At 46.0% G+C, this 15,000-nt stretch overlaps 2 protein-coding genes across 8 annotated transcripts in view; one reads left to right on the plus strand and one right to left on the minus strand.

Moving 5' to 3' along the window:
- The first annotated feature begins 4,529 nt into the window (after positions 1–4,529).
- On the plus strand, positions 4,530–9,454 carry gosr2 (golgi SNAP receptor complex member 2). 2 transcript variants are annotated; one of them, XM_081711591.1, is made up of 6 exons: positions 4,530–4,707; positions 5,148–5,197; positions 6,266–6,374; positions 7,900–8,032; positions 8,155–8,295; positions 8,774–9,454. In XM_081711591.1, the coding sequence occupies exons 1-6, from the start codon at positions 4,679–4,681 to the stop codon at positions 8,933–8,935; spliced, it is 624 nt and encodes a 207-aa protein (XP_081567717.1). In that variant the 5' UTR covers positions 4,530–4,678; the 3' UTR covers positions 8,936–9,454. The 2 variants fall into 2 exon arrangements, with proteins under 2 accessions (XP_081567717.1, XP_026885594.1); XM_027029793.3 differs by having other exon boundaries at positions 4,536–4,707; positions 5,148–5,212.
- Positions 9,455–10,325: 871 nt separating this feature from the next.
- The window catches only part of gpatch8 (G patch domain containing 8), a 40,863-nt gene continuing 36,188 nt past the window's right edge, over positions 10,326–15,000 (minus strand). For all 6 annotated transcript variants that reach the window (XM_027029785.3, XM_081711590.1, XM_027029786.3 and 3 more), the window contains one exon: positions 10,326–15,000. This exon is cut by the window's right edge and continues 477 nt beyond it. In XM_027029785.3, the coding sequence (XP_026885586.2) occupies positions 11,619–15,000 (3,382 nt within the window). In that variant the 3' untranslated portion in view covers positions 10,326–11,618.

Consider the following 15,000-nt stretch of genomic DNA (forward strand, 5'->3'; position numbering starts at 1 on the left):
ATGTTCCCTTCACACACACACACACACACACACACACACACACACACACACATACACACCTTACACATCTGCCTGCTAGTGTATTCTTGGCAGGAACTGGACACCAGCACACATCTCAGCCGCCTACATGACCTCATGGGGACTGATGAGTGGATGTCATGCGCTGTCAATCAAAGTGAGGAGGGCAGAGGAGGAAGGGTCACCCTGAAGTCCTGTTGATGACATCGTCCTGAGACACGGAGGTAGAGAGGGAGGGAGGGAGAGATGCAATCGCTTATCTCTTTAGATGAACGGAGCTGGAGGGGTAAAGGTGCCTGCCTGCTCCCAGATAGTAGAGCTATATAGCCACAGGCCACTGTGTGTGTTGCTGGCATGATCCAGTCTTGAAAAGAAAGAGAGAGAGAGAAAGAGAAAGAGAGAGAGAGAGAGAGGGAGAGAGAGAGAAAGAGAGAGAGAGAGAGGGAGGGAGAGAGAGAGAGAGAGAGGGAGAGAGAGAGAGAGAGAGTATAAAGAGGAATCTATGGCGGGAGGTGTTTAGGGTGAAATCAGTGAAACACTTGCACACACGCATACTACTTGCACATATCTATGAAACACTTGCACATACCTACGAAACACTTACACATACCTATGAAACACTTACAGACACCTATGAAACACACATACCTATGAAACACTTACAGACACCTATGAAACACACATACCTATGAAACACTTACAGACACCTATGAAACACACATACCTATGAAACACTTACGCATACCTATGAAACACACATACCTATGAAACACACGCACACCTATGAAACACACGCACACCTATGAAACACACATACCTATGAAACACTTACAGACACCTATGAAACACACATACCTATAAAACACTTACGGACACCTATGAAAAACTTACACATACCTATGAAACACTTAAGCTTACCTATGAAACACTTGCACATAAATCTACTACTTACATTTGCGTATGATAACTTACACTTGCATATACACATATGCACATTCATTCACTGGTGTGTAAACACAGAGTTTAACTAGGCTTGCGTGTATGTGTGTAGCAGCGTGTGTGTAAAACAATTTTCAGTGCGCATTTCATGGTTATGTGCATGTTTCATAGGTATGTGTAAGTGTTTCATAGGTGTGTGCAAGTAGTGTGCATGTGTGCAAGTGTTTCACTGATTTCACTCTAAACGGCCCTCCACACATAGTATGTGTGTGTGACCCTGGATCAGGTGATGGCCCGGGTAAGATGGATCTGCTGTGTTGATCGCCGCACACCTCCTGACCCTGGATCAGGTGATGACCCGGGTGAGCTGGGTCTGCTGTGATGTTCTCCACACACCTCCTGATCCTGGAAGTGAGCAGATCCAGCAGTGTGGCAGTGTAACTCCAGTGGTCTCTGCAGACCTGATAACACCCTGCAGTCTGTGGGTGTTCTTCTTGGTGTCTGAGCTGCCCCACACGGTAATACATTTCTGGGAGGTGAAACCAGTGAATACAAACACAGTGGTATTTGTATTGGTATTATTAGTAAAATGTCGGTGTTTATGGGTATGCCACCGTAACCAGATAACAAACATTTCTGTGAGATGAACTATGAGGTGATGTCTGCTTCACAACTAGCCTGCAGTGTGTGTGTGTTGTTGCATTTTCAGAACTGCTCATCAGTATTTTGGAATTCAATCAATAAATTAAGTTGTAGGGTTTTTTTAGGGGGCAGTGCTGCTGAGTGATTATTATTACAGATCTGGCAGACCTGACACCAGATCAGCCCATTACCAGAACTCAATCCAGAACTTTCTGGCCAGCCAGCATACCAGACCCAGAAAGTAATCGTTAATCACCAGAGGAATCGAGGAGAAGAGTTTGTATTTTTCTGTGTTATATTGTAATGTTTAGTTTTCATTTGAAAAGGAATTTTGGGTCAATGGGGCCGTTGTGCACACAGTTAACGCACCTGGACAATACCCAGTGCCTCCGGTACTCAGGTGTGTGTGTGTGTGTGTGTCTGTGTGATAGTAGAAGACTGAATGAAGTCTTGTCACTGGAGGAAAAGGCAGCTCGACCTACGTAACCTCAGACTACAAAAAAGGGAGACGAGGAAGAAGACACATCACTCAGGCTTAAGCAGCCTCCTCTCTGTATTTCCAAAATAACAATATGTCTGACTTTCAGAACACATGCACCCCCACAGACAGATGTCAGCCATGTTGTTTAATGTCTCCTGTTTATTTTTTACCTGTACACTCATTATTCAACATGTTGGAGTAAACAACTCACACCATCCAACTGTTTCATATGCCCTCATGTAATATAATTACACAGAGAGAGAGAAAGAGAGAGAGAGACCAGTAGAGGGAGAGCAAGACCCAGCATGAAAGGGGCCAGTGCTGGGAGGGGGTGAACAGGCAAGACTTTCAGAGAAGTAGCCTGGAGAGACAATCATCAGCGCACTGTCATCTTCACGGAGTCTTCATACAGATCTTGTCTTATGAAGCACTGCTTAATACAGAGAGAGTCTGAGAAACATCATCACTGACCGCACTACACACCTACACACACACACACACACACACACAGATGCACAGATGCATACATACCTGGCCTCATCTGAAGTCATGCATGAGCAAGTTTGCTATTCTTCAACCATAAACACACACATGTCTCTGGGACATGCATGTCTCTTCACAAAGCACATTTGGTCTTCTCTCTCATATACAGGCGCAGAAACATATGCGCATGCACACACACACATACACACACACACACACACACACACACACACACACACACAGACAAACACACACACGCACACACACACACACAAACACGCAAAGGCAAACCTGCGCGCGCGCACACACACACACAGGCAAACACGCACACACACACACACACACACACACACACACACACACACACACACACACACACACAGACAAACACGCACACACACACACACACACACAGACAAACATACACACACAAAGCTTGAGCAGTGCTGTAGTGTTTATTTGATCTATTACACTACAGATGAGGAGATGTGCATGTCAGTGCTACAACTTAAGCTGCAGACTTGAGGTTGTAGTTTTACTGTAATTTGAGGCAGTTTGTAGTTTTACTGTAATTTGAGGCAGTTTGTATTTTTACTGTAATTTGAGGCAGGTTGCAGTTATACAGTAATTTGAGGCAGGTTCTCGTTACACTGTAATTTGAGGCAAGTTGAAGTTATACAGTAATTTGAGGCAGGTTCTTGTTACACTGTAATTTGAGGCAAGTTGCAGTTATACAGTAATTTGAGGCAGGTTCTTGTTACTGTTACATACTGTAATATGTAGTGGAAGTTGAAATACATCTCACATCTGACTAAAGAACCTGGTGTATGTGTCCCAAGTCTCAAATGTTATTCTTACACCAGTTATTGAACAAACAATACAATGCATTGAAAATATATGATTTAACTTTGAGCCACAGGGCTTACACAAGACATGATGCTGAGATGTTATTAAATTCCTTATTAATGCCCTGACACTACTTCCTCATCTTCTAATATGCATTCTCTCTCTCTCTCTCTCTCTCTCTCTCTCTCTCTCTCTCTCTCTCTCTCTCTCTCTCTCTCTCTCTCATAGACAGACATCTAATGAGAAGGCACCATAGATAGTTTACCACAGGGCAAAGAATCCCAACCACAACTTAATATACATAACATATATAATATAGGGAAATCATCCATCCAGTCACGTCAAATCTGAGACTAACAAGTCAACAAACATTGTGTCACGTAGTGACCCCATCTGCAGGCTCTCTCTCTCTCTATCTCTTTTCATTTCATTGGAAAGTTTGATATCACCACTCACGTCTGTGACCCCAGGCGAGGGAGGTTCTACCACACATTGAAACAGTCCTGCGGAAACTAATATAATTAGATAAAGACAAGACTAGTGTGGGAGTTGACAAAATCTCGCCCCAAGATGGTTTGTCACTCGTCTCTCCTGTCAGTGACGCTCCCATGAAGGGAATCAACACTTCTGTCTCCAGGTGCCAATTTCATCCAAAAAATTGCACTTGATTTTGTACCAAGTGCGATTAGAGGGTGATTCATCTTAAAGGGAAAATGAGATATTTATCAGCATAGCTGTCTGGGGAATTAGACAAAATCCATGTTGTGGTAATTTTGCAAAATGGGATTTTCCATTTACTTGAGTCACATCTAGAAAAATAATTTCCACCATAACAATATTTAATCACTGAATAATGATTCAATCACACAAAGTTAGAGCCAGGTTTAAGCAATTTAATGCATAAATTGCTAGACAACAACAACAACAACAACAACATGTTGTTGTTATTCAGTGATGTCCACTCAAAATATTTCAAAAATATTCAAACAACGCTATACATTTTAAATCTAAATATTTGGTCAACTTTAAATTGACCAAATGTTGTGACGTGCTGTTTTGCACATTTTTACATTTTTTTTTTTAGTCAGGCAAATGCAGGGCGGTGTAAAGGTCCTATGAGAGGTCCTTTCCTTTGTTGACGTGTTCGAGCTAGCTTTCTTAGCTAGCTAAGCTAGGTTAGATATGTGAGGAGGAAGTGGGTTAAAGACGGTGTTTTAGAGTCGGAGTCGTTTCAGGCGGGTCACATTTACAGTTGAATGTCCACAGAAGATGGAGACACTTTACCACCAGACGAATAAGTGAGTGCATCTTCCGTTTCTGGGACATATTGAGTAGTTTGCGACGTTAGTTAGTTATTAGGTAGTTAGCTAACAGCTAAGTGTGGAACTGTCTGTAGATAACTAGTTACAGACTTTATATGCTGCTTGGGCTCGTTTTTAGGTTATAATCATGCAGTGACTTACTGTTGTATTTTCATTTTAATGCGTCATACACGAAATTCAGTTTTAAACGTGGCCAATGTCCGCTTACGTTACTTCCCTAACGTTAATATGCTAACGATAATACTAGTACACACAGTAACGTTGACATTAACATTAATATAGCAGTAGTTTGTGTTAATGACGTTAATTGCGTCCCTGCTGGCGTACATAAACCGAAAGTGTTTTGGTGATTGGCGTGTCAGGTGTGAGTGTGGTTAAGATATGACCGGTTATAAAGGTTTATCTCTCATTACCAGGCAAATCCAGGAAGTGCAGTCCCAAATGGGACGTCTGGAGACAACTGCTCGTGAGTCAGTGCACTGTAAGGACTCTGTTCTCCCACCACCCTGATCTGTTCATAAAATGCTTTTTTAACGAAATGCATGGTTGGTCTGCTACCCATGTAATTATTTTATTCCTTAAGAAAGGTGCTTTTCTTGCAGAATTCATCAGCAGCATTACAGCTGCAATGTACTACACACATTTTGTGAATGTGTATGTTGCAAATATATTTTTGCATCATGTTGATTACAGACTTCTTCGCTGATGGTGATGGTGGGGCCACTTTCACCTATGTATTACCTCTGAGAAATTCAAACCTGGGTGTCAAGAGCTTAAGTGATTGAACTCAGCATTATGATAACTATCATTTATCAAAGTTTGTTGAAAGAGTCCCAGTGATGAAAGAACGTGAAGCATAATTTGTCATTTGTGTGCATGTTGGAAAGTTTGGCAGGTCAGAACTCCGCTGTGCGTTGAGTAGGTGTTGGGCAGGGGTGGCCTTTGCTGTCTGTGCGAGTGGAGGCCGTGACTGGGCTGGCCTTACCACAGCGTCTGGAGGTGGACCTGGAGATGCAGTCAAGCTGTTGCCCCAGCAGGAAGGACAGGGTGGGGAGAGATGGAGGCAGGGGGAATGTTTTGGGTTGGTGGGTGAAGAACTGCATGGAAGAGGAGAAGTGGTGTAGGATGGGGTTGGAGATGGTGGGTGTAGGTGATGAGGCTTGGGTAGATAAGTGACTATGCTACTGATGTCATGTGATGTAGATTGGAGAGATTGTGTGTGTGTGCGCGCGCGTGTGAGTGAGTGTGTGTAAGCAAAAAAAATATAAACTCGTGCTAATATTTCCTACGAGCTTCAGTTCTTCTCCCAAGAAACAGCACACATCCTGGTGCTCAGTCAGCCATCGACTCCCAGAGAGGGCAGAGCTGTCTGCTCTGCCTGCCTGTACAGACTAAATGTCTGAACTAAACTAAATCTGTCTAAATGTCTGTGTGCGTTTTTGGTGCAAATGTTTGTGCATTGTGTTGTAATCATGTTTGTTATAACTACTGTGGGGAAGGATTTTACTGAAATGCTTGTGTGTGTGTGTCTCAGTGTTAGAAAATGAGTTGCAGGCCAGAATTGAACAGATCTTCGCTCATCTGGAACGGCTTGAGATCCTGGCCAGCAAAGAGTTGCTGAACCGCCGTCAGAATGCCAAACTGTGAGTTCTGCTGTTGCTATGGAAATCGTGCTCATGCCAGCTACTGCCAGTCCAACCTGACAGCATAGAATGGTTATGGGTCCTGCAGTGGTGATCAGTGGTGGGTTACTGCCAGTCCAACCTGACAGCATAGAATGGTTATGGGTCCTGCAGTGGTGATCAGTGGTGGGTTAGCAGTCCACACCAGCACATCTGAGACTCGTGCTCCTCCTAACATGTAAATGTTACACATTACATTTACAGCGTTTAGCAGATGCTCTTATCCAGAGCGACTTACAAAAGTGCTTTGTCATTTACTCATAGAACACATCCTAGTACAGTACCATAGGTTGGAGCAATGAACTAGAATACTTTAGAAATACAAGGATCAATGCCGATGCCTAAAAGTACAAAATACATAAGGACTATCTTGGACAATGATGAGTGTAATAAACAATAAGTACTAGAATTTGTTAGACAACAACAATGTAATAAACAATACCCTACAATAAGTACTAATTTAGTCAATATAGGAGCAGGGTCAGTTGTCATTTATATATTGCACAAATAGATGGGTCTTCAGTCTGCATTTGAAGACTGCAAGGGACTCTGTTGTCTGTATGTTCCACCATCTAGGAGCCAGGACAGAGAATAGTGTTTCAAGCCGAGCCGTACTTGAGGTTCGAAGTACTTGAGGTACAGATCGGGCTTTGACCATTGACCTCATGTATGAAGGGACTGGTCCATTTTTGGCTTTGTAGGCAAGAATCAAGTTTTTAAATCTGATGTGTGCAGCTACTGGAAGCCAATGAAGGGAGTGCAGCAATAGTAACGTGTGAACTTTGGAAGATTGAAGACCAGTTGCTGCTGCATTCTGGACAAGTTGAAGAGGTTTGATAGCTTTTGGAGGAAGACCTGCAAGTAGAGAGTTGCAGTAGTCTAGCTTTGAGATCACAAGAGACTGCACAAGCACCTGGGCAGCTTCCTGCGAGAGAAAGGGTCAAATCCTTCTTGTGTTAAAGGAGGAATCTGCAATACTGGGGTAGATTAGAAACATGAGTTGAGAACAACTGGTTGTCCAAAGTTATGCTCAGGCTACGGGCAGCTTCATATGGTAACCTCTTACCTACAGAACTCCTGTGTGCTACTTGCAGGCCGTAGTGAAACTACTGCAAGGCGGGCGAGGTGCAGCATGGGTTGCTGTTAGGAGACGCGTGCTCTGATTGGCAGCAGGCTGGACTGTTGTGCAACATGTAATCACAGACACGTCGTTTAGAGATGATGAGCCAAAGCAATGGCGCTTAGTGAGCAGGGCTGCAGCATGACACAGAGACGTGGGCGTCCGCGTCCGGCCGCAGAGGCCTCTTTTGGTAACATTCCAACTGAGGTCATGTCATTGCAGGCAACCATGTATTGTGTTGGCCAAAGCAGGGCTACAGCACGTAGACAACAGACCTGAGGTTAAAGCACAAGATGTCTCGTGCACACACACACATCTGAGGCTGAAGAAGCCATTGGTCTGTTTTGGTCTCTGTCTCCCCTGTAGACGGGTGGACCAGCTGAAGTACGATGTGCAGCACCTGCAGAGTGCGCTGAAGAACTTCCAGCACAGACGCTACACCCGAGAGGCTCAGGAGAGAGAGAGAGAAGAACTAATGAGCCGGACCTTCACTACCAATGTCAGCGCATGCCCACACCCACATTTCAGTTATTTTTTAGTGTTTCCCCAGACTCCCTCTTTGTCAGATGGTAGGGTTCTCATTTCCTTATTGACCTTGTACATGTCTGTCTGTGTGTCTAGGAAGCAGACACCTCTATCCCCATAGATGACACTCTCCAGTTTAATTCCTCCCTGCACAGTGCTCACAGAGGCATGGATGATCTCCTTGGCTCTGGTTCCAGTATTATCAATGGACTCCGTGACCAGAGGAGTACACTCAAGGTGTGTTTGTGCTTCACCAGGAGCTGCTGAATTGAGCAGTAACACTTGAATTGTTTGTCACTTTGAGGACTAAAATGAAGCACCAATCTCCAACAAACACCATCAATCCCAACTGTCTAACACACATCATTAAACCAAATGATCATCAAACCCAGCTGTCTACAACCAACACCTTTAAATCAAGATTCCCAACAAACACCATCAGACCAAACATCATTAGATGTTCTCAAGAGTTAATTCAGCCCTGGTACTGGAGTGAAGTCATAACCTTTATATATAATTTAGATGAAGGTGGGTCATTGCATTTAGATTAAACAGTACAAAAAGTGTTTTTTAAAGTAATCTGATTAATCATCATATTGAACAAGGTAAGAGAGCTTGATTTTCATATCTGACTTATAAATGATGAGCGCTATTTTAATGAGGGTTAGCGTAATTCTTCTCATAACTGACATCTCTCTGGGAGGGGGGGGTATAGGGTACCCATAAGAGGATGCTGGACGTGGCCAACATGTTGGGTCTGTCTAATACAGTGATGCGTCTGATCGAGAAGCGTGCAACACAGGACAAGTTCATCATGGTGACTGGAATGTTGATCACCTGCGTGGTCATGTTCCTGGTGGTGAGATACCTGAGCTGAACCTGCCAGATGTTATATGGACCATAGCAGCAGAAAGCAAAGCTTTGGGTCCTTGTAGGATTACTTCAGACTGCATTCTGGATTCATGTCTGCCAGCCTTTTTGGGTGATCTCCTGTTTTGATGTAAATGAAACCTGTATCCTGGAAGATTTCGTTGTTTAATTAAAGCACAAAGAGATCTGTTGGCTGTTTCCTATATGTTGGTTGTCTCTAACTGGCCTACCTGTGACTGTTGCCGTCATAGGAAAACCTTGTATCGTCAACGATGACACATCCCAAATGTTTATGGAAAAAACATGGCTAATTTTGGACCACTTCTTTTGGTACACTTCTAATGTAAAAGGCAGCTGAGGTTTTTGAAAAGTTAATATCCAGGTTCTCTGCTGATGGTGACATGATGGACATACAGTGTTAAAGACTGAAGCCCTGTAATCGTTATGAAGCTTAATACTAATAAACAACTGAAGTTGCATGTTCTGTGAGGTGGACTACACCTCACCATGCTGCCTTTCATTGTTATTCTTTGTTGTCATTTTCAAGTATTTGAATCATCAAATCACTTATGAAACACTGCCTATGAATTTTTAACCCGTCACGGAAATGTAATGACGTCAGACACACCCTGTCTGTGCCCGCTGTCTCACTGGAGCCAGTGCACCTCAAAAACAACAGCAACAGACACTTCTGTCTTAGCCAGGGGCAAGGACCAACCTCACCTTACTGCTCAGCCAGGACACGGGGGAACTGTACATAAGCACTGCCTCCCCTCCCCAGCACAATTAAGTTGTGTTCAGTAATAATTACAAGTTCCTTTGGATATAAGTGTCAGATAAATGCTGTAAACGGTAAGTCTCCAAAGTAACAGTGACACCTTTAGATGCCACATCTGCAGTTTTAAACGACACTTTGAACAATCCATATCATACCCAAGATGTCAGTCATTGATATGTAAAGTGTTGAGTTTTAACTGAAGTGTAAACTGTACATTTCTACAGCCTGTGCACTGAATCCTCTTTTTAAACTGAACACTAGTAACAGTCTCCTTAAGTATTCTATTCCTTCTTGCATAAGTGACTATGATTATACAAAGCAGAGCAATTGCCATCAAAAGCTCTTGGTGCCCCCTGGTGTCTGAAATCTATATCTATCTATATATATATGACAATATATAACTACTGGCCTAACAAGAAAACTCCAGTACAACTACCACTTGCCATGCTAGTTTAAACTTCAATTGAGATTACTGTCTACAACTCAATTAACTATTAACAATTTATTGTCCAATTAACTGCAAATCTGTTGTAGCACCTCCCTGAGCAAAAAAACAGTTACACGGAAAAGGCAAACAACGCACACAAAACCAGCAGTCAGAGTCCCGACTACAGCTATGTACACTTCAAAATGCTTTTATTTTAAGTGATGCATCAATAAAGAATAATAAAAAAAAAAAAATTAATTGTTGCCTTGTATAGTTAAATTTTACATCTCAAAAAGGATTTTAGTAACACTTGGAGTCTCTCCACAGCAGCCCTGCCCCAACACACCCCAGGTACAGCAGAACAGCCCTCTGTAGTACCAGCCCTGACATCCAGGCATCCGTTTCTCTCACATTTATTTTACTTTTTTTCGTTACTTATTTCTTTGTAGGGTTTTTTAAACAGTTACAAAGGTGTATTACTTTACAATGTGTTTCCTTAATGTTCTAACTATTTACAACAGTCATACAAGGGGGGTACTCGGCAAAAGAAATATTGGAAAATAATTTAAAATCATAAACAGAAAATAAAATTATTGCAGAATATCACACAATCATACAGTTCTTACATGATGCAAGAATAGCATCCTGCTGAACCTTTTTTCAGTGCAAGTCAAATTACTTAAGGTGGGGGGGCACCCCAAAAACAGTGTAACTTAGGAACGTCAGCACTGTGACTAACATGTCGCAAAGCGCCTCGGGCGTGTTCTTCACATCACTGATTTACAACCAACCATTTAAAACCGCATTTAAAGTATGATAAATATGGCTTCAATCCATTCCACATAATTCTTGTTCGTGTTTTTTGTTATTCATTTGGAGGATAGTGTTAGAGAACGCTTGATTACTGGCCCATACAGTAACTGTCTGAATATTATTTTAGTAAGGACAAGTATTGAATTTCTGTGATCAAGTCTTCATGAAAGGACATCCTAAGGGAAAGCAACCAGTGAGTATCTTTGGCTGCAGGGGAAAAACGAGACCATCAATAGCAATTAACAATGAACAGACTTAAAAAATAAAAATAAAAGCCAAAAACCTCCAGCAGTGTTCCTGACTGCTGCAAGAACACGTCTGAGCTAAAGCTCCTAAGTGAAAATCCTTAGGAAACTACCTGGGGTTCGGGGGCACTCCTCATCTGCTTTTACAAACTGCACTGACATCAACCCCCTTTTCATTCCTTTAAATTTTACTTCTATCAGATTTTTCAGTCTCAGGGACAAGCCACACACTTTGCTCTTCATCCTTCCTATGCTCGGTCTGTCCACCTGTCCAACCGAAGCACCTCTCTAGGGGGCAGCACTGGTAAAGGAAAGAGGGTTGCTGGTAGGCTGGCGCACACTACCCAGAGAAGCAAACCAGCCTCTCTGCCTCTTCTTTCAGCCTGCTGGACTTGTCCTCTCTGCAGAGAAAGGACGGGCTCCGTTCTCAGGAGCCGTGGCTGGGGGGGTGCTGGAGGTCCTGCCCTGAGAAGATGGGGTGCAGCAGAGGGTGGAGTTGCAGGGCGGCAGCCGCCGCTGCGGTGGCGGGCCGAGGGGCAAAGAGGGTGGGGTAGAGGGCGGCGTGGGGCACATGGTGCAGTGCTAACGGGGCATGATGTAGAGCAGACGCTGGGATTATATGGATGGGCTGCCCAGAGAGAAAGGCGGAGGGGTGGGCTGGAATCAGGCCTGTAGGACCTAATGAGTGGCCCAGGGAGTGGCCCAACGTGTGGCCCAAGGGCGACAAGGAGATGGGGGTCAGGTGGTGTTGGGGTATGTGGTGTACCTGGGCTAGCTGAGCGTGGGCAGGGTGCGTATGGTGAGGGGTATGAGGGTGGATGCCCATGGCTGTGGCAGCCGCATGGTGCTGCAGGATGGCATGCTGCACCGTTGTGATGGAGGTGGCAGACGCCGCAGACACCGTGGGCTGCTGGATGTGTATCTGCTGGAGGGCAGCAGGCGGGGGTGGAGGTGCGGGCGCAAGGTTGGCGGCAGCAGCTGCGGCGGCCGCTAGGTTGGCTGCGGCGGCCGAAGGGAAGGTCTTCACCTGCTTGGCTAAAAGCTGCTGCTGGATGTGTTGCTGTGCTGCCTGTTGTAGCTTACTGTACTTCTCCATCTCCTCAGGAGTAAAAGTGATGGGCTGGCTCTCCAGTGGCGCCAAGCCATCTTCTTCCGGCTCCATGCCCACGTCCTCCTCCTCCATGCTGGGCATGGGGTAGCCTGGATAAGCATGCAGGGCTGGTTGCTGACTCATGTCAGGTCCCATTAGACGGCCGTCCACGATCGGGTTGTTGGGGTCCTGTCCTGGTTCACCCTGGTAAGGAGGCATAATGTTGGCTGTTTCTTGCTCAAACAAGGGTTGTGACTCATGGAGAACTTGGGCTTCCGAGGTTTGGATTCTGGAGTCTTCTGGGCCCACAGCATTGGGAACGGGCTCCTCCACCTGTTGCTGTTGTTGCTGGACTGGTGGAGGAGGTGGAGGTGGTGGAGGAGGAAACTCTCGAATGGGCTCCACCAGGATCACCTCTCCACTTGTATCTGAGCCCTTCCCCTGCCCCGACTTCTCTCCGTCATCTGGCCGCGTTAAAGGAAGTTTCTTTCCAGCTTGGAGCTTACCAAAGAGGGGCAGCATGCTCTTGTTTCCTAGAGCAGGGGGCAACTTGGGCCCAAAGAACCCCTGTGGTGGGTCCTTGATTTTGACGCCTGGTTTACTTCCAGTGCCAGAATCCTCCCCACCCTTGCGAGACTGGATCTTCTCGAGCAGCTGTCGGGCCGTGAGTGAGTTCCGGTGCTCCGACGCACCGCCTTCCCTCGAGCCCCCTCCGCTCCCACCTTTGTTCAACTGCATTGAGGAGTTGCTGTTTCGTGGCTGTGCTCGGGATGAGGATGACCTTGGGGACTGTGAGCGGTAGATGCGAGAACGGTTGAAGTCACGCCGGCGCGTGGAGCTGTCGGCCCGTCGGCCATGGCTACGGCGGTGCGGCGAGCCTTTGACGGAGCTGGATGAGCTGCTGGCCGGGCTGTGGCTGTAGCTGTAGCTGCTGTGTCTGTACGAGCGAGTGCTGCAACTCCTGCTGCTGCGACTGTAGCTGCGACTGCTGCTGCGATGGTGCCTCCGACGGTGGTGTTTCCTTCGGCTGTGCGAGCGGGAGCGCGAACGCGAGTCGTCTTCTGAAGAGGAGGAGGAGTAATGTCGTCTATGTGACCGTCCACCGCTCCTCCTGTCGTACTCGGAGTCTGAAGACCTTCTCTTTGACCTTCGCCGCCGTTCGCCATCGCTGTAGTCGCTGTAGCTGTCTGAGTAGCTGTGGCTGTGCCAGCTGTAAGCGCTGCTCCCGGCCGTGGAACGCTCCGAGCTGCTCGAGTACGATTGGCTTCGAGACGCCTGACCTCGGTTGCGTCTGTGATTACGATCCCCTCGTCGAGAGGAACGGCTGCGTGAACGACCCGACCGTCTGGAGTCCTCGCTGTGGTGGCGTCGCTGCTCCCGTGGAGGTGTAGAGCGACGGTGAGGGGGGCGGGAGCGCTGAGATGAAGAGCCACCATCCTCATCACTCTCACTGCTCGGGGGGCGACCTCCTCCGGGACTCTTCTGAGCAGAAGCAGAGCAAGAAGCTGCAGACGTACTGGGGTCAGATTTAAGGCGCTTCGTTCCATTGTGCTCTTCCGATGAGTTGACCTTTCCTGCTCCGCTCTCTTCTCCCTTTGACCTCTGCGACACTTCTTTATGAGCTCTTTTCCTCTTTCCTCCCTCCGAGGCCAAAGTCCCTCCTGCAGGCGGCGCAGAACCACTGGCCCCACCTTTGTCCTTCTGTTCTTTTCCTTCTTCTTCCTCTTCCTCAGCATGCAATTTGTTTTTGCCTTTCTTTCGTTTGTGTTTCTTTTTCTTTTTAGTCTTCTCTCCTGGCATCTCCGTCTCCATCTCTCCCTCCATGGCCAACCTTTCTTTTTCTTTGCGCTTGGAATGCTTGCTTGACTTCTTGTGTTTCTTTTTCTTCTTTTTCTTCTTGGATCCTCCATCTTCAGTGCCCTCAAGCTTGTTGTCTTTGTTCTCACCACCTGAAAGTTTCTCTTTTGAGGAAGATTCTTCTTTTTTGTCATCGCCCGTGCCCGGTGGCGTTGCTGAACTAGCCTCTTCGATGGCAGAAGCGGAACTGGTAGCGGCCTCGGTCTTGGATCCTTCTCCGCTCTCTGTGTTAGCCGGCTTGCCAAGTTTGTTGCCTTTACCTGCTCGGTTGCCCTTGTTCCGGGACAGCTTAAAGTCAAAGTAAAGAGGATTGCAACTGTAGGAGAGGGAAGGCTGAGCCTTGGTAAACTCCAAGAGCTCAGAGGGCCACTGTAATGTAGTGCTTTCATCTTTACTCAGAACAGGAAAGAAGGGTCCTGTCAGTAAGCGGGGGCCAGTGTCTTGAGTTTCAGTTGCCCCTTGTTTTGCTTCTGATGTTTGGGAAGTGGTGTTTGACTGATCGGCATTGGTCTCTACTGCAGGGACACCATCTGATCCTTCTTCCAACTTCACTCTTGGAGAGAAAGTAGGATTTGTACTCGGGCCCTTCATAGTCTCTCGCCCCTGCTCCTTCTCACTTTTGCAGATGTTATCTTTGGGCTCTTCATGATCTCCGTCTCCTTCCGTCGGTGCAGTTTTCTCCTCTTCTTCCCCATCCTCATCCTCCTCTCGGCTGCCGCACTGGTCTGACGCCTTCATAAAAAGCAGAAACTGGAAATGGGGCTTGACCCGACAATGTGCAGGAGGCATATAGTGATAATACTGCGGCTCCTGCCCAGTGTAACCTTCCTCCTTCTTCATCATCATCTTTAGCTTGTTGAGT

Source organism: Electrophorus electricus, chromosome 3 (genome assembly GCF_041902795.1).
Source record: "Electrophorus electricus isolate QZ-2024a chromosome 3, ASM4190279v1, whole genome shotgun sequence".
Classification (NCBI taxonomy): Eukaryota; Metazoa; Chordata; class Actinopteri; order Gymnotiformes; family Gymnotidae; genus Electrophorus; species Electrophorus electricus.